Source organism: Mobula birostris, chromosome 9, assembly GCF_030028105.1.
Source record: "Mobula birostris isolate sMobBir1 chromosome 9, sMobBir1.hap1, whole genome shotgun sequence".
NCBI lineage: Eukaryota > Metazoa > Chordata > Chondrichthyes > Myliobatiformes > Myliobatidae > Mobula > Mobula birostris.
In genome coordinates this window covers 39,143,410-39,170,590 of record NC_092378.1, presented here as the reverse complement: position 1 = coordinate 39,170,590, position 27,181 = coordinate 39,143,410, and the positions used below count along the sequence as shown (strand labels likewise).

At 43.4% G+C, this 27,181-nt stretch overlaps 1 protein-coding gene and 2 long non-coding RNA genes across 4 annotated transcripts in view; 1 reads left to right on the top strand and 2 right to left on the bottom strand.

The window, feature by feature from the left end:
• Positions 1-613: 613 nt before the first annotated feature.
• On the bottom strand, positions 614-5,256 carry LOC140202696 (uncharacterized). Its single transcript, XR_011887169.1, has 3 exons — positions 5,208-5,256; positions 2,124-2,333; positions 614-749 (listed from the first exon to the last, which is right to left on the bottom strand). It is a non-coding gene; the product is annotated as an uncharacterized lncRNA (long non-coding RNA).
• Positions 5,257-6,198: 942 nt separating this feature from the next.
• LOC140202695 (uncharacterized) lies at positions 6,199-17,457 on the bottom strand. The gene is made up of 4 exons (XR_011887168.1): positions 17,331-17,457; positions 15,394-15,653; positions 13,879-14,100; positions 6,199-6,320 (listed from the first exon to the last, which is right to left on the bottom strand). It is a non-coding gene; the product is annotated as an uncharacterized lncRNA (long non-coding RNA).
• The window catches only part of aass (aminoadipate-semialdehyde synthase), an 83,458-nt gene continuing 73,230 nt past the window's right edge, over positions 16,954-27,181 (top strand). The window contains exons 1-2 of one of the 2 annotated variants that reach the window (XM_072267868.1): positions 16,954-17,266; positions 25,652-25,891. In XM_072267868.1, coding sequence (XP_072123969.1) covers positions 25,670-25,891 — 222 coding nt within the window. In that variant the 5' untranslated portion in view covers positions 16,954-17,266; positions 25,652-25,669. Of the gene's footprint in view, positions 17,267-17,354; positions 17,533-25,651; positions 25,892-27,181 lie in introns of those variants that run through there. The other variant, XM_072267869.1, reaches the window with a different exon arrangement.

Sequence of the window (27,181 nt, the reverse complement as noted above, 5' to 3'; positions counted from 1 at the left end):
GGCCTAAATAGAATGGATGTGAAGAGGATGTTTCCTCTGGTGAGAGAATCTAGGACCAGAGGACACCTCCACACCTCCTCAAAAACATCCTTTTAGAACAAGTTAAGGAGGTATTTAAACTCTTCTCGGGCTTCCAGCGGGTACAGGTACCGATTATAACTGACATTTATACCCCCATACCGCTGGACTAGATTTGCCCAGGCATCATCCCTGAAGAAGATGGCAGAGTTTGTCATCGAAATGTCCATTATAATCAATACCTGTAACTGGCTGGAAGTCCAGGAAGAGTTTATTTGTCATATACACCAAGAAAGCACTAGATACTTTTTCAAGGAGGAATTTCTTTAACCAGAGGGTGGTGAATCTGTGGAATTTATTGCCACAGGCAGCTGTGGAAGCAAGGTCACCGGGTGCATAGAAGGCAGAGGTTGATAGATTTTTGTTAAGTCAGGTCATGAAAGGTTACGGAGAGAAGGCAGGAGAATGGGGTTGAGAAGCAAATGTTTCAGCCATGATAAAATAATGGAGCAGACTCACTGGGCTGAGTAGCATAATTCTGCTCCTATGTCTTACAGTCTTATGGATCTATGTCAGTCTTCAAAGAGAACTTCTTAGATATGCCTCTGTTCTTTTCCTGTAGACCTGGAAATGAATCTTTTCTGTACAGTGATCCAGTTCAGTGGATTTTTCCTTTGAGTTTGTGTCCAATTGTCTTTTGAAGTTACTGCAGTCTGCTTTAGCCTTGTTGTCTGTGATACAAGAATAATCATTGAGTTAAATACACGTCCTCACTTCCCCTCCTTGACATTCTTCCAAGAGACTGCAAAACATTGGGGCTAACTTCTACTTGTTACGTACCCCGTAACTGGGTTGCCAAACCAGCAGAAATGGATCACTCAGTTGGAGTCTGGATTACTAGATCTAAGGAAGTTTTATTAAAGAAACAAGCAACACAGTAATCGAAAGGATAATAAATGCAATGATAAACACACATGTGCACAGAATTAAGATAACAGGATCAATCAAACTCTATCGTTGTCTAGGGGTAAATGACCAATTTCAAAGTGACACAAAGTCCGGTTCAATTTAGTTCAGTTTGTAGTAATCGTTGCCATGGCGATGGACAATGTGGGGGGAAGGAGAGAGAGAGAACGAGAACGAATGATCATTCAAAACGGCTTCCACTCACAGACCTGCGATATTGCTCACAAGCAGCTTTCGGGTGGGTCCTTTGTGATGTCACCTGGGGTCACCAACTGTGACCCCTCCTCCAGATGCGGTCGATCCTCTGCAGTGAACCCGGCACCCAAGCAAGGGCGGACACACACCGGGTTCCCGCCGATCGTACCTTTCCACCCTGTGCGTTTAAGGCTTGATTCCGCCACCAGCCTTCTAAAACGACTCCCACCAACTTGCGGGGGGGCACCGCTTCCAGGGTCTCGTTACCTCGTGGTGTCGTGTGTGTCTTGCCTTAGCGAACCTGTCCCTTTTTATCCCCCTGCTGGGGTATCGCCTGTCCATCACTTCAGACAGTTCAGGGTTCAAAGGGGGAGCCGCTCCAGACAGCTCTCTCTCCCGTCCCTTCATTACACATCTCCAAATCGCCTGTCCATCACTTCAAACAGTTCAGGGTTCAAAGGGGGAGCCGATCTTGACAATACCCAGACTGATGGCTCCTTCATTAACATATTCAAATATTGCTTCATTGTGTTCCTTATCTCTCCCTCCCCTGAGGACAGGTGGCAGACCAACTGCTGATGCCACTGGTGCTAGCCCAGGCCAGCAAACACCTTAATTTATGTGTATTCTGGTCACATACTGAAGAAACCAAAGGAAATTTCTACAACTTCAGATACTATCTGTAAAATGTGTACATTGGAGACTTATTGAGAGGCTGGTGGGATAATTGCTTTTCCCATTCCATATCAATTTATATCAGGCATAGGTTAGGAAAACCCATTCATTTCAAAATTTTAATCATATATCAATTTTAATATTTTTGGATGTCTCAATGTCAGATGCATTTTGAAGATATTTAAATACTTGATAACCTAAAGCTCCATCTGCAGCTTTGCCTTTTGTCTGGGTTGGGACTTTGATTACATTACCTGAGAACTTCCTACCTTTGAACTCTCACATGCTGACTCCAGGCCGTCTGCATCTGATCGTGGTATGCAGGACATGGGATGGTGCACCTAGTCAGGCACAATTGAACTGTAGAAAACGCATAATGGAAAAGGTTGCCATTTGGCCCTTTGCATCTGTACTGCTTGGGGAAAACAAAATCCAACTCAATTTCTCCTTCCAGCAATGTGGTTAGACTTCTTTAAGTTCTGAGGACAGTAAAAAATACGTGATGATGGCTTCTCCCAATATCACTCGTCCAGTGAATTTCATATTGCTACCACAATCTGGCTGAAAAAATATTATTTTTCTCAACACCCTGCCACTTATTTTCAGTCAATTTGCCTTGGATTTTGACTCCTGAGGGGAATTATATCTTTCTTATTTATCTACATTCCTATCTCCTTTCTGAGGAACAATATGCCCCAGTATTTGCTGGCTATTAACTGGGTTAGTTTGTTTGTTTGACTTCCCAGTGTCACACTTTGTATTTGAATTTAAAAAGTTTCTCTGCATTCTGAGACCTAAGCACGTCACTGAGGATAATATTCTTAGGGGAGTTGTAAATGTAGGAATGCCAACTTTCCAACAAGTTGTTAAACAAAGTACGTGTTGCTATATGTCATCTTAACAGTCACTAAAGGTCTTGCCGTGAATCAAAGACCTCATAACCAGAGCAGAACACATGAAATCTTTGCCTGTTGAGATTTCCCTGATTGCAGACCTGTTGTATCAGGTAAATCACAATATGACAACTCTCAGTGGCTCAGCTAGTAGAGCAAACAACAGGAATTCTGCAGCTGGAAATTCAAGCAACACACATAAAAGTTGCTGGTGAACACAGCAGGCCAGGCAGCATCTCTAGGAAGAGGTGCAGTCGACATTTCAGGCAGGACTAACTGAAGGAAGAGTGAGATTTGAAAGTGGGAGGGGGAGGGGGAGATCCAAAATGATAGGAGAAGACAGGAGGGGGAGGGATGGAGCCAAGAGCTGGACAGGTGATAGGCAAAAGGGATACGAGAGGATCATGGGACAGGAAGTCCGGGAAGAAAGACAAGGGGGGGTGGGACCCAGAGGATGGGCAAGGGGTATATTCAGAGGGACAGAGGGAGAAAAACGAGAGTGAGAGAAAGAATGTGTGTATGAAAATAAGTAACAGATGGGGTACGAGGGAGAGGTGGGGCATTAGCAGAAGTTAGAGAAGTCGATGTTCATGCCATCAGGTTGGAGGCTACTCAGACGGAATATAAGGTGTTGTTCCTCCAACCTGAGTGTGGCTTCATCTTTACAGTAGAGGAGGCTGTGGATAGACATGTCAGAATGGGAATCGGATGTGGAATTAAAATGTGTGGCCACTGGGAGATCCTGCTTTCTCTGGCGGACAGAGCGTGGGTGTTCAGCAAAGCGGTCTCCCAGTCTGCGTCGGGTCTCGCCAATATATAAAAGGCCACATCGGGAGCACCGGACGCAGTATATCACCCCAGCCGACTCACAGGTGAAGTGTTGCCTCACCTGGAAGGACTGTTTGGGGCCCTGAATGGTGGTAAGGGAGGAAGTGTAAGGGCATGAGTAGCACTTGTTCCGCTTACACGGATAAGTGCCAGGAGGGAGATCAGTGGGGAGGGATGGGGGGGACGAATGGACAAGGGAGTTGCGTAGGGAGTGATCCCTGCGGAATGCAGAGAGAGTGGGGGAGGGAAAGTTGTGCTTAGTGGTGGGATCCCGTTGGAGGTGGCGAAAGTTACGGAGAATAATATGTTGGACCCGGAGGCTGGTGGGATGGTAGGTGAGGACCAGGGGAACCCTATTCCTAGTGGGGTGGCGGGAGGATGGAGTGAGAGCAGATGTACGTGAAATGGGGGAGATGCATTTAAGAGCAGAGTTGATAGTGGAGGAAGGGAAGCCCCTTTCTTTAAAAAAGGAAGACATCTCCCTCGTCCTAGAATGAAAAGCCTCATCCTGAGAGCAGATGCGGCGGAGACGGAGGAATTGCGAGAAGGGGATGGCGTTTTTGCAAGAGACAGGGTGAGAAGAGGAATAGTCCAGATAGCTGTGAGAGTCGGTAGGCTTATAGTAGACATCAGTGGATAAGCTGTCTCCAGAGACAGAGACAGAAAGATCTAGAAAGGGGAGGGAGGTGTCGGAAATGGACCAGGTAAACTTGAGGGCAGGGTGAAAGTTGGAGGCAAAGTTAATAAAGTCAACGAGCTCTGCATGCGTGCAGGAAGCAGCGCCAATGCAGTCGTCGATGTAGCAAAGGAAAAGTGGGGGACAGATACCAGAATAGGCACGGAACATAGATTGTTCCACAAAACCAACAAAAATGCAGGCATAGCTAGGACCCATATGGGTGCCCATAGCTACACCTTTAGTTTGGAGGAAGTGGGAGGAGCCAAAGGAGAAATTATTAAGGGTAAGGACTAATTCCGCTAGACGGAGCAGAGTGGTGGTAGAGGGTAACTGATTAGGTCTGGAATCCAAAAAGAAGCGTAGAGCTTTGAGACCTTCCTGATGGGGGATGGAAGTATATAGGGACTGGACATCCATGGTGAAAATAAAGCAGTGGGGGCCAGGGAACTTAAAATTATCGAAAAGTTTAAGAGCGTGAGAAGTGTCACGAACATAGGTAGGAAGGGATTGAACAAGGGGGGATAAAACCGTGTCGAGGTATGCAGAAACGAGTTCGGTGGGGCAGGAGCAAGCTGAGACAATAGGTCGGCCATACCTTCCTGATGGGGGATGGAAGTATATAGGGACTGGACATCCATGGCATGAACATCGACTTCTCTAACTTCCGCTAATGCCCCACCTCCCCCTCGTACCCCATCCGTTATTTATTTATATACACACATTCTTTCTCTCACTCTCCTTTTTCTCCCTCTGTCCCTCTGACTATACCCCTTGCCCATCCTCTGGGTCCCCCCCCCCCCTTGTCTTTCTCCCTGGGCCTCCTGTCTCATGATCCTCTCGTATCCCTTTTGCCAATCACCTGTCCAGCTCTTGGCTCCATCCCTCCCCCTCCTGTCTTCTCCTATCATTTTGGATCTCCCCCTCCCCCGCCAACTTTCAAATTCCTTACTCACTCTTCCTTCAGTTAGTCCTGACGAAGGATCTCAGTTAGTAGAGCTGCTGCTTCACATCTCCAATGTCCCTAGTTCAATCCCACCTCCAAAGCTGCCCGCATGCAATTTGCTCATTCTCTGTGACAACATGCGTTTCCTCCCACATCCCGGAATATGTGGGTTGGTGTGTTAATTGGCCAATAAAAATTGTGCAAGTGAGTAATAGAATATGGCAGAGTTGATGGAATTAAGTGGAGAAAACTGGGTTGGGGTAAGATTAGTGTAAAGATGGATGGGCTGAGAGATTTGCTTCTGCACCACATCTCTCTATGACTCTGCATCTCAGCTTCCTCGGCTTTTCACAGTGACAGTAGCTGAGACTTCCCTTGACTGGTGGAGAGATGGGTCCTACCAGTAGGAGCTTTCCTCTATAGATGACATATTGTCCCCAGTGCACACTGCACGTATGGTCCCCACTGCAGTAGGAATGTCATAGCCACCTGCCCTTTTGCCGACTGTGGATTTGCTAAGAAGCTGTGGGGATGGATGTAAGGGTTTGAGACCTGGTTCATCCCCAGCAGCTGCATAACAGAGCTGTGAGCTATTTCCAAGGTCATGCACTGAGACAGGCATTAGGTGCTGCTGGAAGTTCATCAGCTTAGTGAAAGACACCCTCTGGTCTGTTCGAAACTTATTGGTGTTCCAGCTCAACAAGCTGTCTGTAAGGGAATGCGACAGACTGGCACAGAAGCAGCTGCAGGAGTACGTACTGAGGGATGCTTTGACGTCTTGTGCAGCCAGTGCTAAGGCTCAATGGGACAGGACCACAGCATAGACTGCTTGTGGTATTGGAAACGGATGGGCAGATTTGGGTGTGGAAGCCTCCTAACAATGAGGAGGGTTATCATGCCAGGGGTCCAAGTGAGGGGTAATGGTGCAATATTTGCTCATGTTTTTTTTAAAGTACACTCCTGAATGCATTGACCATGAATCTGAAAATTTTATACTGTTTCTTCCTTTGTACATTTTAATATTTTTTAAATTTAAAAATAGACAGTATCTGAGCTGATGGTTATGAATGCTGTCATCTTCACCTGCTAGCTGACCATCAGTTCGAGCCTGTAAAAGTGGGTACTGGAAAGACAAAATCACAACAGAACATTAATAGAAGGCAGCGAGAATGAATGGCAGACTCTTGTCTTGTAAATGACAGAACATGATGAGGAAGGGAAAACAGGAAATGAAAATCAAGGTTAAATACCCGTATATCATCTTCAGCCCTTCCCCACTGCCCTGGCTCTAGTCCCCGTACTCTCCTCTCCTATGAACGGTTTAGTCTATGGGCACACTGATGGGTACAGATACTGGCTAATATGGCTACAGAGAAAGTGTTACTGAATGTTACGGTCATTCAACTTGGAAACAGGCTCTTGGCCCACTGAGTCTATGCTGACCGTTATTTTGTTTCGACTTTTCAACCATTCAAGGCCATTTTCAACCTCTCACTGCTATGGGCAGAAGTTCCCACTTGCTTCAAAAGGCAAAAATTCTATCAGTGCCTAAGAATAATGTGAGCTGCCCGAATGACTATTGCCCAGTAGCACTCACATCCACAGTGATGAAATGCTTTGAGAGGTTGGTCATGACTAGACTGAACTCCTGCCTCAGCAAGGACCTGGACCCACTGCAACTTGCCTGTCATCACAATAGGTCAACGGCAGATGCAATCTCAATGGCTCTCCACATGGCTTTAGACCACCTGGACAACACAAACACCTACGTCAGGATGCTGTTCATGGACTATAGCTCAGCATTTAATACTATCATTCCCACAATCCTGATTGAGAAGTTGCAGAACCTGGGCCTCTATATCTCCCTCTGCAATTGGATCCTCAACTTCCTAACCAGAAGATCACAATCTTTGCGGATTGGTGATAACATATCCTCCACGCAGACGATCAACACTGGCGCACCTCAGGGGTGTGTGCTTAGCCCACTGTCCTACTCTCTATATACACATGACTATGTGGCTAGGCATAGCTCAAATAACATCTATCAATTTGCTGATGATACAACCATTGTTGGTAAAATGTTAGGTGGTGACGGGAGGGCGTACAGGAGTGAGATTTGCCAACTAGTGGAGTGGTGCCGCAGCAACAACCTGGAAGTGGAGAGAGTGAGCAACTTCAGGTTCTTGGGTTTCAAGATCTCCGGGGATCTAACCTGGTCCCAACATATCGATGTAGTTATAAAGAAGGCAAGACAGCAGCTGTACTTTATTAGGAGTCTGAAGAGATTTGGCATGTGAACAAATACACTCAAAAACTTCTGTAGTTGTACTGTGCAGAGCATTGTGACAGGCTGCGTCACTGTCTGGTGTGGAGGGGCGACTGCACAGGACCGAAAGAAACTGCAGAAGGTTGTAAATCTAGTCAGCTCCATCTTGGGCACTAGCCTACAAAATACCCGGGACATCTTCAGGGAGCAGTGTTTCAGAAAGGCAGCGTCCATTATTAAGGACCTCCAGCACCCAGCCCTGTTCTCACTATTACCGTTAAGTAGGAGGTACAGCAGCCTGAAGGCACACACTCAGCGATTCAGGAACAGCTTCTTCCCCTCTGCCATCCAATTCCTAAATAGACATTGAATCTTTGGACATTACCTCACTTTTTTAATATACTGTACAGTATTTCTGTTTTTGCACTTTTTAAAAAATCTATTCAATATACATAATTAATTTTGTTGTCATGAGCAGCCGTGGAGGCCAAGTCATTGGGTGTATGTAAGGCTGAAATAAATAGGTTCTTGATTAGCCAGGGCATCAAAGGGTATGAGGTGAACGCAGGGGAGTGGAGATGACTGGAAGAATTTGATCAGACCATGATTGAATGGCGGAGCAGACTCGATGGGCTGAATGGTCTACTTCTGTTCCTATATCTTATGGTCTTATTTACTTGTTTATTATTTTTTATCTCTGCTAGATTATGTATTGCATTGAACTGCTGCTGCTAAGTTAACAAATTTCACATCACATGCTGGTGATAATAAACCTGATTCTGATTCTGATTCTTTGAATGATTTCTAGCTCGCTGAAGAGAAAATATCCTCCCGCTCTTCAAAAAGGGTGTCAAGTGTCTGATGTCTATCGCGGACACCACATCAATGCCATTCCTTTCTCATAAACTATTTAAACTCTGGGCAGAGTGGTGAGTGTAGATAGTAGTGCCACTATCTCCTGGAAGTGAGTCTAGTTATTGAAAGTGTCATGGAAACAAACCTCAAGCTCTGGAATGGCCTTCAGCAATTTTTGCAGGTAGGGGCCACTTCGTTTTTAGGAGAAATAAGCAAGACTAGAGCTCAGTAGGACCCACAACCTCAACTAATAAGCCCCTGTGACTGCACTCTAATGAACAAAGCACTCCATTGCTATTGGGTGAACAACACAGCATCTCAAGAAGTGTGCACATGACTTGCCCTCGCTCACTGCTATCTGATCGTACACCAATCCAGCAGTTAAACTGAGAAACCTATTCCTAATTATAGTACCTTTTTAATTGGGGGGGGGTAAATAGCCTTAGTTCTAGTTCAAACAAAGTCATGCTGCCAACTGCTTCTCTTGGAAATTGCAAGCCACTAACAAAGTCAAATCAAAGTCACAGTAAATTTACTATCAAAGTACATTTATGTCACCATATACTACCTTGAGTTTCATTTTCTTGCAGGCATTTACAGGAAGATAAAGAAGTACAATTGAATTAATGAAAAATGATGCATAAGCGAAGTCTGACAAACAGGTCTGTCAAAAGAAGACAATTGTACAAATAAAAAGGTAAGTAAACAAGACTTGTATCATGAGTTGTAAAGTCCTGGAAAGTGAGCCTATTTTAATACTGAGCAATTTAAACTCCATCAGTCTTGTAAAAAGTAGGGAGTTAAAATGTGCATTGCCCATATGTCATGTGGTGTTGGGTAAAGATGGCATTGTTGTAATCCACTTGAAAGATGCAGACCGGATCCTGAAAATATTATTGCTAACAGATGGTATTTATCATTTTATAAGGTTTTTCTCTTCTACCTCATTCTGCCCTTCCCACCCCCACTGCAGGAAGATTGGGACAATTTGTGCCTCCATCCTGAACTTTGTGCCTCAATTCTTTGCAAGCTCTCTATTCCCCAACCCAATATCCAGTACAGTGCTGGGAACTCCGTGCGTGAAGGACAAAAGTGACCTGTACCACCAGGTGGCAGTGTTTTCTATAGCCTCAGAAAGTTGTCTGAAACTTTTTTTTAGGAATGAAAGTCTCAATCACAAGGTTTTAAAGGACACTCATGCACATACACAGTCCTCCAACCCTAGAACCAGCTGTCTTTCGGCCTCCAGCTGACTCATCAACTAGTTTTACTGTTGTTTTGTTGTTTGATGTGTTCTATGTTGTTCTGCCAAGCATTGTGGGCATGGTAAAGTTGGGGCTGGAATGTGTTGACACTTGTGGGCTGTTGGTTGCTAACACAATGGAGACATTTCACTTTATACCTCCATGTACATGTGATAAATAAATCTGAATCTAAATCGGATCGAGTCCCTTCATTTGGACTGAAAGGTGTAGTAGGGAGGTAGGGCAAGATCTAACAGGTAATAATAGATTCAAGTGGGGGAGATGAAAGGCAGATGGGTTAAAGGGAGAATGCAAATGATGTTAGAAGCTGGCAGGTGCTGTGGAAGTGACAAAGGGTTGAAGATGTTGAAATCAGATAGGAGAGAAAGGTGGAACATAGAATCTGGTCATCCTGAAGTGGCCTCTTCTAGATGGGTGAGATGAGACACAAAGCATCACCAAGCAACTGTTGTGCTCTGTCTGCTACCATCTGGATCTCTCAGTTGCTAGCTATTTTAACCCTTCTCCCCATTCCCATGCTTACATGTCTGTCCTTGGCTGCCTCCATGACAAGGGTGTGGCTAAATGTAAATATGAGGAATAACACCTCTCATTCCATCTGGGTAGTCGACGAACCAACAGCTTGAATGTTGAATTCTTCAACTTTCAATAAACTGCTTCCCCTCTGATTCTGTTCTCTCTCATTCTTATCCACCCAGTTTTTCCTACACTTGCCCCAGACCCTGTTTCATTCCCATTACCCCCACTTGTTCCCCTCACCTACTATTCCCATCTGGCCTCCCTATCTCAATTCCTTGATTCCTTGTTCTACCTTACTGTCCTATCAGATTCCATAACCTTCAGTCCCTTGTCACTTCTACCTTCTCATCTGTATCTACTGTGGAGAAGGACATAGAAGATGTTGAATTCAGGGGAGGGAACATCTTAATATTAAAAGGAAGTGGTTTTGGAGCCTTGAACCACAAAAATAGGCATATCCTAGGGGCCTGACCTTGATGTTATGGGAAACTAGGGAGGTTCCTGATAGGGCCCCGGCATTGAGTTTTGTATCTTCATTCGTCAAAGGTGAGGTACCAAAGGGTAACTAATGTTGTCCATATATTTAAGAAAGGCAGCAGGGAAAATCCAGGGAACTACAGGCTGGTGAGCTGTGGGAAAATCATTGGAAGGGATTCTGAGAAAGAGGATTTGTAAAGGCAAAGAGTGATTAGGGATAGTCAGCATGATACTCAAAGAGACCAAGAGGAATGATGAGAGAAGGATGGAAAGAGTTGTCAAGGTCTCACATGGTTGGCTGGCCCAGAAGTTTAGAATGCATGATGTGCTAGCCAATTGGATACAAACGTGTCTTGGCAGTAGAAGGCAGCTGGTGGCAGTGGAGGATTATTTTACAGATTGGAGGCCCCTGTACTACAGGGATCAGTGCCGAATCCTATGTTGCTTCCATGTACTTTAACGATTTGTGTAAGAATGTAGATGGTATAGTGGGCACTGAAAAATGTTACCTAAGATGACAGAAGAATCTTCGGCAACTGGGAAAGTGGGCCAAGGAATGGTAGATGGAATTTAAGAGTGAAGTGATGCATTTAAGTTAAACTATGTAAAGACATACACAATTCCTGATAGACTCCTGGGGAGTGTTGTTGAGCGGAGATTCCCAAGGGGTACAGTACATGGTTCTCTGAAATTGCAACACAGGTAGACAGTAGCATTATTAGCTGAGGCACAGGAGTTGGGATATATGTTACAGCTGAACACATATTGGTAAGACTTCAAGTATTCTGATTGCTAGACTACAGAAAAGGTAGGATTAGGCTGGAGGGGATGTGGAAAAGATTCATAAGGAAGTTGCATGGAGTGGAGGGCTTTAAGAGGAGATTGGATCATCTGGAGCAAGGGAGGTTGAGAGATGGCATTGGAGAAGTATATAAAATTGTGAGAGGCATAGATAGCCTGTCATATGGTAGAAGCATCTAAAACTAGAAGGCATAAATTTAAGGCAAGGGGATCTGAGGGGTAAGTTTTTCTACACCCAGTAGTTAGTATCTGGAATATTCTACCAGAGGAAGTGGAGGAGGCAGGCAAAATATTAATATTTAAAGAGCATCTTGATGGGTCATAGAGGGGTATGGAATTGATACAGGCAATTGATATTAGTTTAAATATGCTTGATGGTCAGCATAGACATAGTGGGCTGAAGGGTCTATTTCTGTGCTGTACAGCCCTTTCATGTTACTTGCATACCACACTCTCTCCTTATGATAAGTAGACGGAAAAGCATTCCATGAAGATGACATACAAATAGCAACAAGTCCGTTTTTCTTTTATATAAAGTCACAGAGACACAGAACATTACAACACAGAAGAAAGCCTTTTGGCCCATCTAGTCTCTGCCAAACCATTAATCTGCCTAGTCCTATCAACTTGCACCTGGACCATAGCCCCCCGCACTCCTGTCATACAGGTACCTATCCAAATTTCTCTTAAATGTTGAAATTAAGCCCATATCCTCCACTTGCCCTGACTCATTCCACACTCTCACCACGTTCAGAATGAAGAAGTTTCCCTCCTTGTTCCCCTTAAACATTTCATCTTTCACACACCTAACACATGACCTCTAGTTCTAGACTCACCCAACCTCAGTGGAAAACGCCTGATTGCATTTAGCCCTCATGATTTTCTTCTTATGTGTTCTCTTGCATTGATTATACTCCTCAAGCACCTCCTTTGTTTCTGTCTACCTATACCTGCTGTTCACCTCCTTTTTCTTAATGTGGGCCTCAATCTCTCTCAAAAACTAGGAATATACAAACTCTGTACTCTCAAAATTTAACTTTTAAAGGCATCCTACCTACCAAGTACACCCTTGCCAGAAAACAACCTCTCCCAATTCACAGTTACCAAATCCTTTCTGATACCATCAACTGGCCTTTCTCCAATTTAAGAACTCAGCCCAAGGAGACCAGACTTATCCTTTTCCATAATAACCTTGGAACTAATGGCATTATGATCACTGGATGCAAAGTGTTCCCTTGCACAAACTTTTGACACCTGCCCTGTCTCATTCACTAATAGGAAATTTAGTATCACACTCTTCCTAATTGGGACTCAAATGTACTGATTAAGGAAACTTTCCTGAACACATTTGACAAACTCTTTCCCATCCAGCCCTTTTAAAGTACAGGAGTCCCAGTCAATATTTGCTAAGTTAAAATCACCTCCTATCCCAACCTTATCTTTCTTGCAACAGTCTGGAAACTCTACAAGCTTGCTCCTCTATATCTCACAGACTGTTGAGTGGTCTATAATATAATCCCGTTAATGTGGTCATACTTTTCTTATTCCTCAGTTCTACCCAGAAAGCCTCACTAGCTGAGCTCTCCTGTCTGTCCTGACTGAGCAGAGCCATGCCATTTTCTCTGACTACTAATGCCAGACCTCCCATTTAAATCCTCCCACTCCATCACTTCTAAAACAACAGAACCCCAGGACATTGAGCTGTCCTGCCCCTCCTGTAACCAAGTTTCACTGATGGCTACAATGTCATAATTTCACTTGCTGGCCCATGCCCTAAGCTTATCCGCCTTTCCGACAATACTCCTTACAGAGCTCAGATCATTAGTCCCACCATGCACAAACTTTTGATTCCTGACCTTGTATGTAGGCTTAACAACATCTTTTGCCACAACCACTCCACTGTCGGTTCTGGAACTCTGGTTCCCATCCTGCTGCAACTCTAGTTTAAACTCTTTGTGGAGCACTAGCAAACTTTCCTGCTATGATGTTAGTCCCTCCTTAATTTAGGTGCAAACCATCCCTTCTATACAAGTCCCACCTTCCTTGGATAAAGTATGTGAATGTTTTTTTTAATATATCGTGGATAATACTGTGGGCTTGATCTAATTCAGCAGAAGAATGTGGGGGTGAAACAGTACCGTGCTAACAATGCAGCCTTTCAGATAAAGTTACAGCTATGGTACAAACAATGTTTCCAGGAAAATTTGGCACACTTATTTGCTTTGAGATCACTATGTGCCTTTACTAGGATTCAATGGGCAAGATCTTATTGGAATAATAACTGTGTTACAAACACATGTTGTCATTAATGTATAATCAAGTCTGCATTTTGAAGGGGGTGTGGATAAAAGAAGTGAGAAGAATTTCAAAACTCTGGTACTTGCTGATTGGTTTACACTGACGTTTGCTTCACACAGACATCTGCTGATCTCCAGATCTTGTTGCTTTTGCACATTAATTGCTGCAGAGATAAAACTGGCAGTTAACAGAATGATTACCTTCTTAATGCTCCTCTTAAACCAGCCCTGCAAGTCCTCATTTCCATTTTTGTAATAATGAATTTGTCATCTATTTCAATAAGGATATCCAGTGGAATCAACCTCAGTGGCTGCTGCCAAGAACTTCTCAGCCACTAAATGGTGTTGCATAACTCTTTTGGTAATCAGGCTACATCAACAAAACTTATGCTAGATTAGCAAAATCTTGCAGATGATGGAAATCTGAAATAAAAACAGAAAATGCTGGAAGTACTCAGAACACCACTGGACAAATTTCCTCATCATTCACCCATGGCTCCCTCATTCACTCTTCCATCTCCTCTATTACCATCCCCCTTCTCACAGGTTGTTTCTCTTTTCATAGATGCTGCCTGACTTGCTGAATGTTTCCAGTGCCTCCTGTTTTCACTGCAGATTTCTAACACCTGCAGTTTTTAAAATACTGTTTGAGACTTATACAGTCTATCTTGCTTTAATTTTAAGGTTAAAGCTGGTATGGCATTAAGAATGACAGTTTGTATCTGCAATTCTCTCTCTTTCCCTCTGAGCCATCCATCTGATACTCACAGAGCCTCTAAATGGTAGCTTCGAAGTTTAGGGCTATTTCTACAGCTTTAACTGCACAACCGTGGCTTTTTATCCAATGGCCCACTATGACATTGTTCTAGGAGCATTTCTATGAAGGTGCGACATCTTAACAATTTCTCCACTGGGAACAATCCATACGAGGACAGCATGGTAGCGTAATGCTTCACAGTGGCAGCAACCTGGGTTCATTTCCCACTGCAACACACTCAACATATTAGAGGAACTCAGCATCTATTGAAAAGAGAAGGCAGTCAATGTTTTGCGCTGAGACCCTTCATCAGGTCTGGAGAAGAAGGGGAGACACCAGAATAAGAAGGTGGGACGAGGGGACGAAGAAGTACAAGGTGCTAGGTGATAGGTGAAACTGGGAGGGGGAGGGGGTGAAGTAAAGAGCTGGGAAGTTGATTGATGAAAGAGTTAACAGCCTGGAGAAGGGGGAATCTGATAGGAGAGGATAGAAGACCATGGAAGAAAGGGAAGGGGTGGAGCATCAGAGGGAGGTGATGGTCAGGTAACAAGATAAGGTGAGAGGGGGAAACAGGACTGGGGAATGGTGAAAGAGAGGAAGTTTGAGAAATCGGTGTTCATGCCATCAGGTTGGAGGCTACCCAGACAGAATATAAGGTGTTGCTCCTCCAACCTGAGTGTGGCATCATTGTGACAGTAGAGAAGGCCATGGACTGACATGTCAGAATGAGAATGGGAAGCAGTATTGAAATAGGTGGCCACCAGGAGATCTGGCTTTTTGTGGCAGATTCCCACTGCTGTTTGTAAGGAGTTTGTACATTCATCCCATGACCATGTGAGTTTCCTCCAGGTGCTCTGGTTTCCTCCCACATTCCAAAGACGTACAGGTTAGTAGTTAATGAGCCGGACGGACCTGTTAGCATGCTGCATCTGTATCTCTAAATTAAATTTAAAACTCACTGTCCACATCATCAATTGTAATGTATTTGGCAGTGACCCAAGACTGTGCGAGGATCTGCCTCTGCAGTCAGCAGCAGGGAAGCCCCTTTGAATTGATCTCCATCCTTGAGTACCGTCATGGTTGTAACATCTCTGGCAAGTGACTGGAGTTGAGGTTCATTGTCACATAAGTTCCTCACTGCCACTATCTTGGTGAGGATTCTGTCTGTACATGATGCCTTCAGCTTTCCAGTTGAGGAGGTTGAATTGGACAGTTGCTCCTGGAATGAAGAGAAGGATGTTGTGTCAATGACCAAGTTGAGATGCTATTTATAACATTACCATCAGTGAGTAGCCACTGCTTATCTGATCTCAATTCACTCGACATTTTAGGACAGCTTCTTCCCCTCCACTATCAGATTTCTGAATGATCCATGAACCCAAGGACACTACCTCAATATTCCTCTTTTGCACTATTGTTTTTTTTGTAAATTATAGTAATCTTTGGGGGGGGCGCTGGGTAGAGATATATCTCTACCAAAGAAGGAGGAAGGCTGTCTGTCTTTCTGCTAAACTGCATGTCTCCTTTGGGCAACGTGTAGGATTTGCTTAGCCGACCCCCCACCCCCACCCAATCAGGGTCACCTGAAGCCACGGAAGCAGCTTGTGCAAATCACAAATCCTGGTTATGCGACCACAGACACCTGGAGGACAATCTCTGAAGAGTATTGATAATGGCGGGGGTCACCCATCTTGTAAAGGCACTGCCCAGAAAAAAGCAATGGCAAACCGCTTGTGTAGAAAAAATTGCCGAGAGCAAATTGCCGAGGTCAAGACATATGACACAGCACAGAATGATTACAATGACAGTAAAGTTTATTCTTGCACTGCACTGCTAATACAAACAACAAATCACAGGGCTCATGATGTCTGTGATAATAAACTTGATTCTGATCTGTTCTCCATTCTAGTATCTCACGGTGGTTTGGCTGGGAATAGCACTGACTGTGCTAAATAATCCCTAACTAAAACACGAAAAAGATTCTGTAGATGCTGGAAATCCATAGCAGCATAAAATGCTGGAGGAACTCAACAGGTCAGGCAGCATTTATGGAGAGGAATAAAAGCCCAACGCGAGCTGAGACATGTGTTGCTAAAGAATGTGTACACGCTCAGTCTTGGGAGAGCGACTGGACTTCCTACATCCCCCATGATTTTTTTTGTGGGGGGGGGGCTGCCGGTGAATCTCGACTGTTCAGTCTCTTTGGACCATTTACTTTTCTCCCGTCGGGGAGTTTCCAGTCCAAGAACGTCTTTGTGTTAACTAACTCCGGGGTCTTCTCACTCCTCCAGTTCAGTTGTCTGCACCCGAGTGGTGGGGCTGGAATTTCTACCATCTAGGTCAAAGATAACAGATTCCAGGAGAATCTGTACCAACTCAAGAGGGTGAAAGCAATTCAGGACACTGATTGAACAAACTGGAGAGAGGTTTACAGCCTGTGCAAAACATAAACACCGGCACAGACTCCTTGCAACCAATGGACTGTCTTTCCGCCGTGTTTTTGAGTATATATGCCAGACATCTGGATTTATACAATTTAAACCGGCAGAAAACAGACTGCAGTTCAGTTTATGGCGAGAGGATTCGAGCTTCCTCGGCACAATTAAAGTAGCCACGGCAAAAGCTAATCTGGACATATCCCGGCTCCTGGGACAGGTCACAGCCTGCACGGCTGTGTGTGCCGGTGCTGCCGCTGAGGAGGCAGTGCTTGCTCTGACGCGCAATTGGGTATGGTCGCGGTGTCAGTTTCACAGGATCCGATAATAGCCCCGAACTCGCAACCTTCCCTTGGCCGACACTACGGTTTCTTCTGCCGTTCTGCTCAGCGGCGAGGTGAGTGTGCGCCAACGTTACCAATTTCATGCCCTCTCTCTTATTATGCTTGCATGTGACGCACTTCTGCAGAAGCCGGTGGTTCTTCGCCGTTCGCTTGTAGCAGCCGGGCCCGATTCATCCGAAATCTCAGCGGGATGGCAGAGCAATGGATGAGAAGCGGCGCTGGCGCTGGAGCTGATCGCCTCGTCAGATAACTTTAAAGCTGCACTTAGCGTCAGAACTGCTATATTTGGAATTCGTACCGCTAGTAACCTCGGGAATTGGTGAATGTACATTTTTTTTCGGTATATCTTTTTCAGTCACGTCGGGAAAAGCGGTATCTTCCAATCTCTGCACGTGTAGGATATCCCCTATGCGTTTGCAACCTGACAGGCGAATAAAAGGACGTGAGAAGTTTTCACTATTTGAAGTATGACATGAGACGTTTCATAGAAAATATGAAAGCATAAAGGAAGTAGAGCAATGGAACTAACCGTTCGGCCGCGATGTCTGTACCGAACCCAATAGCAAATTAAACTTAAGTCTCTTCTGCCTCCACGTGCTCCATGTCCCCTGTAGTCACATTCTGTAAATGCTTGCTTTTAATCCCTGTTTGGTTATTTTCCCCGAATTCCTTCTTTGGTGATCCCGTTTCAACTTTGATAATGTTCCTGTGAAACTCCCTTTTTGTGTAAGAGGATTTTAATACCTTCATCAACACACACACAATGCTGGAGGAACTCAATGGTCAGACACATCTGATGACCTGATGAGTTCCTCCAGCATTTTGTGTGTGTGTGTGTGTGTTGCTCCAGATTTCCAGCGTCTGCGGTCTCACTTGTGTCTCCGAAATTTAGGACCTTTTGCTCTTTTCTCGTCGCCACGATATTTCAATGTTGAGGTGAGCTACTTGGGCAGAGAGTGCCGGTCTGAAATGTTGCTTTGCCCAGTGTACATCCTTTAGTGAATAAGCTGCCGTTTTGGTCCTGTAAATCTCAGTCTACACTGAGATGCATCCAATATCTCAAGTTGAGTTTATCGTTATGTGCACGACTATGGTGAGGTATAGGTACAATGAAAAACTGACAGTGGCATCACGTAATTTCAGACGACACAACCGAAATTATTCAACAATGATACAGGACGTTGAAAACAAAACTGCAAAACAAGACTAAGTAGTGCAAAGCAAAACCAAGACAAGCCAATGGTAGTGCAAGAGATGGTATGTAATGTAGCATTGCTGAGGTAGGACTGGGGTCCTGCAGGTCTGTTCAAGAGCCTAATTGCTGTAGAAAAGTAGTTGTGCATGCACCTGGTGATATTAAACGTGGTTTCTGTACTTCCTGACCCACAGTAACAGCAAGAAGAGTGCATGACCTGGATGTCATTAAATACCCTCAACATCTGGGACATGTTCTCTTTGTGTTACTGCCATCAGGGAAGAGGCACGTGAGCCTAAGGACCCGCATGCTATGCTTTAGAAATAGTTTATTCCCCTGTAATTTCTGATTCCCGTCAGTTTTCTGAATGACCATGAATATTGCCATTGATTGATTTTCATTCTATTTATTTATTTTTGTAACTTATTTGTCTTGTGTACTGCTGCCACAAAACAACACATTTCACAGAATTTATCAGTGCCAATGACCCTGATTCTGTTGTGGAGTCCTTGATAGTAGATACTCCCTTATTGAGATGGTGCCTCCTGTAGAATATAGAACAGTACAGGCCCTTTGGCCCAATATGTTGTGCTGACCTTTTAGCGTACTCCAGGATCAATCTAATCCATTCTTCCCACATTGAGGCTGTTTTTCTGTCAGTAGTGGGGAGGCTGTGTCCACAACTCTCTGTAGTATCTTGCATTCCCATGTGTTGGAATTGCTGTACAAGGCCATGGTGTAGTCAGTCAGGATACTACCAAAAGAGCATCTGTAGAACTTTATTAGAGTATTTGGAGAGATGTCAAACTTCCTTAAGCTTTTAAGAAGGTGAGGTGTTGGAATACTTTCTTCATGATTGAATCTAGTACTGGGCCTAAGAGAGGTCATCTGAGATGTTAATGCCCAGGGATCCTGAAACTGCTAACTCTCTCCACCACTAACACCCCTAATGAGAACTGGTATGTGATCTCCTGGCTTTCCAATCTTGGTGAATGAACAAAAAGATACTGAGACAACATGGCCTGTTGTTCATATCTGCTGGACACCATTGCCCTTCCCCTTAGTGACGACAGGTTTACACTGAACTTTTTTGGCCTGAAAACATCCACTCTGTGCATGCTGTCAGCATTTTCAATGGGACCTTTCATGTTGGTGAGACAGATGCCTATCTGCTTAGTGTAAGAACCTTATTGCAATCTGAAAATTGGCTTCCATGTTCATGAGTAAACCTTAAATAAGTATACTGTATCAACAGGTGGAATGTGTGAAGGCAGGTTAGATTTAGGAGTATCATGTCAATAGAGTTCTGTTACAATGACAGCAGTAAATTTTATTGAGGTAAAGCCTTTTGGCAGTACATTGTGCTGTCGGCATAATTTTTGCCTCAAATTAAAATGGTGCACCGTATCTGTAGAAAAATAGCTTCCAGGACAGTTGCCTAGGCGGCTGCATGGTGACATAGCAGTTAGCGCAACACTTAACAGTGCCAGTGATCAGCGATTGGGTTCTATTCCTGCTGCTGTCTGAATTAGTTTGTGATCGTGTGGGATTCTTCTGTGCGCTATCATTTTCTGTCACGTTCCAAAGGGTAGCACAGTTGTCCGCACCAAATATTGGTGCTAGAGGTATGGTGACGCCTGTGGGCTGCCCCCAGCACATCCTCGGACTGTGTTGGTCGTTGGTGCAAAAACAACGCATTTCACTGTATATTTTGATGTTTCAATGTGACAAATAAAGCCAATCTTAATCTAAAAGATCTTGGAAATTACTACAAGCAGACACAATAAAAGAGAGAGACAGATTTAGGCCATCCTTGGGTTAAGAGCGCCCAACCTATGGGCACTCTTATATATGAACAGGCTCCTATAATATTCTTAAATTCAGAACTTGTGTGTACTTGCAGTACATTTGTTCCTACTAGCAACAGGAACTAGTTTCCACTCTGTAGTTTTGGTAATTGTTTTTCTTATCAGTTTGTACTAGTTTGATGTCTTTTGTTATACTACATCGGTGTTGTAGTTACCATAGTGAGTGATTTGTGCGTATTTTCCAAATTGTGAACAAAATCAATTTATGTTTGTCCATAAAAATGGACCCTGCTTGTTATCTGGGGCGGCATGTTGACAAGTAAGGGAGAAGCATATGTTTTTCTGAATGATCTCTAAGCTATCTAAATGTTTTGTCTTTTAACTGTGTGGCTGACAAATTGTGCACAGCAAGATCTCATACGATACACTGAAATGAATAATGGAATAATTTTGTGTTAGTGGTATTGTCTGAAAGAAAAACCAATGAAGATCTGTTATGAGATCTTGTATTTCCCCCTGTGAGTGAAAATGGAGCCTAAGGTTGCTGTTTGATACAAAGGCTGGAGCTCTGACTGTGCAATGTTTCATTAATGCTGCTCTTGAAATCGTTAAACGTAAGAAATTTCTAACGCAGTAAGGACGTTAACATTGCACTGAGGTTGATGCTCCCACAACTTTCACTTTTGAGCTTCCAAATCAAAATACAGCAGATATAAAAATAAAAAAAAATATTCAGTCAAGAAGGCAAGACAGTGGCTATATTTCATTAGGAGTTTGAGGTGATTTGGTTTGTCAACTAAAACACTCAAACTTCTACAGATGTACCGTGGAGAGATTCTGACTGGCTGTGTCATTATCCGGTATGGGGGGAAGGCAATGCACAGGATTGAAAGAAGCTGCAGAAAGTTGTAAAGTTAGTCAGCTCTCTCTTGGCTGCTCATCCCCATAGTATCCAAGCCATCTTCAAGGAGCAGTGCCTCAGAAATCAGTGTCCATCATTAAGGGCCCCCGTGACCCAGGACATGCCCTCTTCACAGTGTTACCGTCAGGAAGGAGGTACAAAAACCTGAAGGCACACGGTCAGCAATTCAAGAACAGCATCTTCCCCTCTGCCATCTGATTTCTGAATGAACATTGAACCCATGAATACCACCTCACTTTTATTATTTCTGATTTTGCACTATTTTTAATTTAACTATTTAATATACATATATACTTACTGTAATTGATTTACCTATTTATTTTCTGTATTATCATGTATTGCATTGTACAGCTGCCTGTCAGTTAACAAATTTCATGACATACGCAGGTAATATTAAACCTGATTTTGAGTCAGGCAGTACAAGTGGAAAGATTGAGAGAGAGTTGCAGTTTGGGGTTGATAGTGATTCATTAGAATTGGAGAAAGTTAGAAGTCATGTTTTAAGTTGCAAGTAAAATGGGAGAGGTGGAGATAACATATTATTTGTTTTACGCCTAAGACTTATCACCTATATTCTCTTTGTCTTCTCCACATGGTATTGAAGAGAGGGTAGTGAAGGTTTGTTAACTGCAGATGATGTGCCTATAGCAAGTGTAAATAGAAGGAATTGAATGGAAACATCAATGAAAGAATGGGAGGTGGAGAAAGGGAGATGGAGATTGGAACTCTGATTTTCGAAGTGGAGAAGCATTACACTGCAGCTGCTTAATACCTGAAAATACTAGAATTTTTCCAGAAAGCCGGCCAACATCTTACAAACTGTAAAGGTTTAATATTGGAAGTGATAAAATTGCTTGGTGAGTCCTGATGGCTGTAATGTTGGAAGGTTAGATTCTGTACCTTGAAATTGGATTGTCTGTCATTGGAACAACGTAATAAACCAGGAACGGAGAGGTCAGAGCAGGATTGGGATGTGGAGGCAACTCAGTGCTCACAATCACACAGGTATACAGAATGGAGGAACTCAGCAGACCAGACAACGTCTATGGAAAAGAGTATGGTTGAAGTTTTGGGCCGAGACCCTTCATCAGGATGGGTCATGAGTCCAGCATTTTGAGTGTGTGTTGCTTGGATTTCCAGCATCTATAGATTTTCTCTTGTTTGTGATGTTTTTCAAAATGATCACTCAACCTGAGTTGGTTTCTCTAACATTAGAAGAGAGTGCACCACATGAAGAAGACATTAGTCAGGGTCAACCCACGCAAAGCTGCGGAACCCAATAATATACCAGGTTAGTTTCCGACAAACTGCAGCCCAGCTGATCGATATATTCAACATCTCTCTGGAACAGTATATTGTCCTCTCTGTTTTCAAGGCGGCAACGATCATTCCAGTGCCAAAGGAGGTGACAGTAACCTGCCTAAATGACTATCGTCTGGTGGCATTAACGTCAACCATTATGAAATGCTTTGAGTGGCTGGTCATGGAGTGCATTAAAACCTTTCTCCTGGCTACATCGGACCCTTTCCATTTCACTTATCACTCTAACTGATCCACTAGTGATGTCATATCCTCTGCCCTCCACTCTGTTCTATCCCACTTGGAGAAACGGGTCTCATATGGCAGGCTGCTGTTTATAGACTTCATTTTGGCATTTGTCATCATCATAGTCCTGAAGCTGGTGGGGAAATTATCCTCGCTGGGTCCCAACACTTTCCTCTGTAACTGGATCTTGGATTTCTTAACAGAAGTGCCGCAGTCAGTCTGTGTAGGCAGCAATGTCTCTAGTCCCATTGTGCTGAGCACTGGCACTTCCCAAGGTTGTGTGCTTAGCCAGCTGCTGTTCACACTGCTGACGCATGACTGTGTTGCAGGATTCAGCTCAAACTCTATCATCCAGTTTGCAGATGACACAACAGTAGTTGGACTTATCAACAACGATAATGAGTCAGAGTACAGAGAGGAAGTGAAGCGATTGGTAGACTGGTGTGAGGACAACAATCTAAGTCTGAGGGTGGAGAAGACCAAGGAAATATTGTGGACAGTAGGAACATGCAGATGAGCCATCCCCTTCTGTGCATACATGGCTCCTCCATAGGGACAGTAAGTGCACCAAGTTCCTGGGAATTCACACCATGGATGACCTTACCTGGTCCCTCAATATCACTTCCCTAAGTAGGAAAGCACATTAGTGCCTCCACTTCCTGAGCAGATTGAGGCAAGCAAGGCTCTTGCATCAGATCTCAACAGAATTTGTTTCCCTCTAAATAATTGTGAGGTAAAAGGCATTGAATCCTTCACCGATAACAAAAACAAGTAATGTTGAATGATCTCTGTATTCCAGGAGCATCAGTGAGGAGAGAGACTATCAGGATCGTTTGTAAGAACTGGAAAAATGAGAAGGCAAATATGCCGAGCAGAAAGGGGAGATGGAGAGAGTGGGGAATGTATGTGAAAAAAAAAAGCCATAGCACAATGCTGGTTGAGGAATATACACCTCCTAGGGCTTTAGGAAAAATAATCCAGCAATTTTTTAAAGGAATTTTGATATTTTTATTAAAAATTGCCTAAAAATCATAGAGGTGGTATATGATTGAAATTCTGCCAATTGGTACCCAAAATTGGTGACTTATCCACATAGAAACAAAGAAATAAAAGCAAGAGCGTGCCTTCTCATTCATCAGACCTACCATCCCAGGAATCAGTTCAGGAAAAATGTGTAAGAATTGTAACTGTAATTTTCTTTCTGGTCTGTTGCGCAGTGCATGCTGTGAAAGACACAGGACAACAGTATAAAAGCAGAATACTATGAGATGTGAAGTTTCTATTCTTATAAGTTAAAGAGGATCTGCTTAATCAGGTCACATCCTGTCGAGTCCGTAATGAGTAATGGACCATGCTGTATTAGACTGCAGTGATTGTTACATAAGCTGTTGTGGGTATCCATAGTCACAATCAGCTTACATGCCCGCTTTGTTCCTAGTGTCCTGGAGGCCTCACCACATTAGATTTCTCATGAGGTGGAGCATTGACTGCAGGTGGTGGAAGAAAGTAATGTCCTGCCCCAGATTGCCCTTATAGTCTTCAGGAGCTTGTTCTGCCAAAGGCCTTTTACACATGCTCTAAGTAACTGATAATTATAAAAACTGAAGAATAGTTGAAATGATTTTTTTCCTGAATACATATAGTTCATAAAAAGTAAAATACTTATTTTCTTTGACTTTCATTTAAGTAAAAGTTGCTGAATGCTAAAGATGAAGCACAACCTGCCCGTCAGCTCAATCCAATTGCCCCAGCATTTGGTGCTGTATCCAATGCAGGATAGAATTGGGATGTCAGATCTCCTAGTTGCATGGGCAAGGAAGTGTGCAAGGTGCTGAGTTCACTGCGTGAAGCCATTGCATGATCTAATCCAATAAAGCATGCCATCTTAATTAAGGATTCATAGATTTGGTGAAAAATTGATATCATAGCATCATAAAATGCAGGAAGAGGCTGTTCAGCCTATGGTCTCTAAAGTCAGAGAAAATTTATTATCACAGTATGTATATATTACCATGTACTGCCTTGAGATTCATTTGCTTGGAGACACTTATAGGAAAATATACAATAGAATTTATGAAAAAAATGTCCAAGAAGATTGACAAACAGCCAATGTGCAGAAGAAGGCCAATTGTGGAAATAAAAAAACACGACCAAGAGCATGAGATGTCAAGGCTTTGAAAGTGAGACTGTAGCTCGTGGAATCATTTCAGAGTAGTGGTGAGTTTAGTTACCCATGGCATTTCAGGAGCCTGATGGTTGTAAGGTAATAACTGTGCTTGAACCTGGTGGTCCAGCCTAATATTTAACTTGATCACCTCTTGAATCATTGCCCAACATCCAGTTGTTCCGAAATCTTGATAGTCTGTTATCTCACTCATTAGTCCAGAAGGTGAGCTTTGGGGGAGGGGGGGGTCCAGAATGCACGTGTGGTGTACAGCCAGAAATCGGGATCCAGGTGCTGTCAGGGCTGGCATCCGGACCATTGGTGGGATGTATAGCTGTAGCAAGGACAGTTCCAGTATATTGGATCAAGAATGTGAAGAAGTTTGTGGGCATAGCTGGGACCAGGAGTGTTTGTATATTTTCTGCTCCTTTTCAACTGGCCAGGTTTACTGGAAGATTCATTATAACCAGTTTGTAAGCTGCAAAAGGAGGGAGGTGTAACTGTGTTTGTATATACAATAAATAGGAGTAAAGTTTCCCAATCTGTCTCCATGAAAGTCCCATGGGTGCTGGAATACCACAGTTTCATTAGGTCTTCATGAAGATACTCATATTTACAGTGCATTGGTGGAAGATATGCGGAGACATCATAATTACAGAGTCAATTCAATTAATCAGTTACTAAGGTGTGTTTTTTCCTTTGTACACAATGACTTGACACATGAATCATACATTTCTACTGCTGTACTTTTATTATTTTTCCTGAATCTTTCCAAAAGTAAGTCTGGTCTGTTTTCTGCTTTAGTTGTAAACAGGTTTGAAGATGTACTGGTTGCTGAAGCAAAGGAACCAAGCACTGAGCTTGTACCGGCGGTATGGCCATCCTCGATACCAACATCACAAAGCAGTCTTGGCATTGCGGAGGGAGGACATAAATGCCTGGGAGAGACGAGCGCCCTTGGCTCCAAAACACATCAAGGAGCTGACCGGTGCAGGGTACAAGGTCTTGGTCCAACCGTCCAACAGAAGAGCCATCCATGAAAAGGTGATTCTGAACTTTCCATTAGGCAGAAGGAGACTCTGCCTGAGCTTAGTTCAGTGTTTATCTATTATTACGTTTTTAAAGTATGTGCTTAGAATTTATATTTGAGCAGTATTGATTCTCATTTCCCTCGGAAGAGCTTTCTAAGGATTTTTGGCATATGTACACTTGTGCTTTTTGCACTACCAGTGTGAATCAGAAATCATATTTTTGATTTGGGATTAACTTGTATCTTGATGATTGTGCAGATTTTGCCAAGAAACCACTGAGATAAGCGAGGTTGTTATTTATTTTTATTTGGAGATAAAGCACAGTAGTAAATCCTTTTGGCTCAACAAGCCTGCACCTCCCAATACCATCCATGTGACCGATTAACCAAAAACCTCTACATCTTTGGAATGTAGGAGGAAACTGGAGCACCCGGAGGAAACCTGTACAGGGAAGATGTACAAACTTCTTCCAGACAGCAGCGTGAATAGAACCCAGGACGCTGCCATTGTAATAGTGTTGCACTAACTGCTATGCCACCGTGCTGCCCCAGCAATTTCTCTCACATTGTTTCAGTTTTTCTGGAGGTGATGAGGTGCTCTCCTTCCAATTTCCCTCTGGCTTTGACAAGCCCTTTGATCAGTGTTGCCTTTTTGTGTGAAGAATGCGAGGAATTTCCATGTGATGTTAATTGGAGCATTACCAGAGCCCACTCTGAGCCCAAAGATATCTTCTCTGAGTATGATAATACCACTTTACATTCCAAAGTATGTTGGTGGTTCAGAAAGTCCAACTCATTCTCTACCTGAGAGTTCATTGTTCAGTGTCCGACATGAGAGTCAGGACTGTAATTTGCAGTGGAAGTTTAGTGGTCCTCTTGAACTCTTATTGACAAACCCCACACTGTGGTGGTTTTATTGGTGCTTATAGGTAGTCTTAAGTCCAATCTTTATGCATACTGATGACTCCACTGTTAAATACACACCTCCCAATTGGAGAGGCAATGTCTAACAACAGAATTCACTTTATTCTTAAAAAATAGGGGAATAAAAATATCTTCATTAGGAGTTCTACCAAGCACATTTCATAATCGCACCAAAATGTTTTATAACCTACATAAATGGTTTTAATACATAGAATTCTACATCAAGTAATTTATTTAGATTATCTGATGATATTTCAAAAGAAATCTGATCCTTTCTGATGAGATCGGGACTAACCCCTTTTTCTTCCTGAGGCTGTCCTTCCCACCATGACTTACTAGGCTAAATAAGTAGAAAATTTGGTTACTTGCTGATTTAAAAA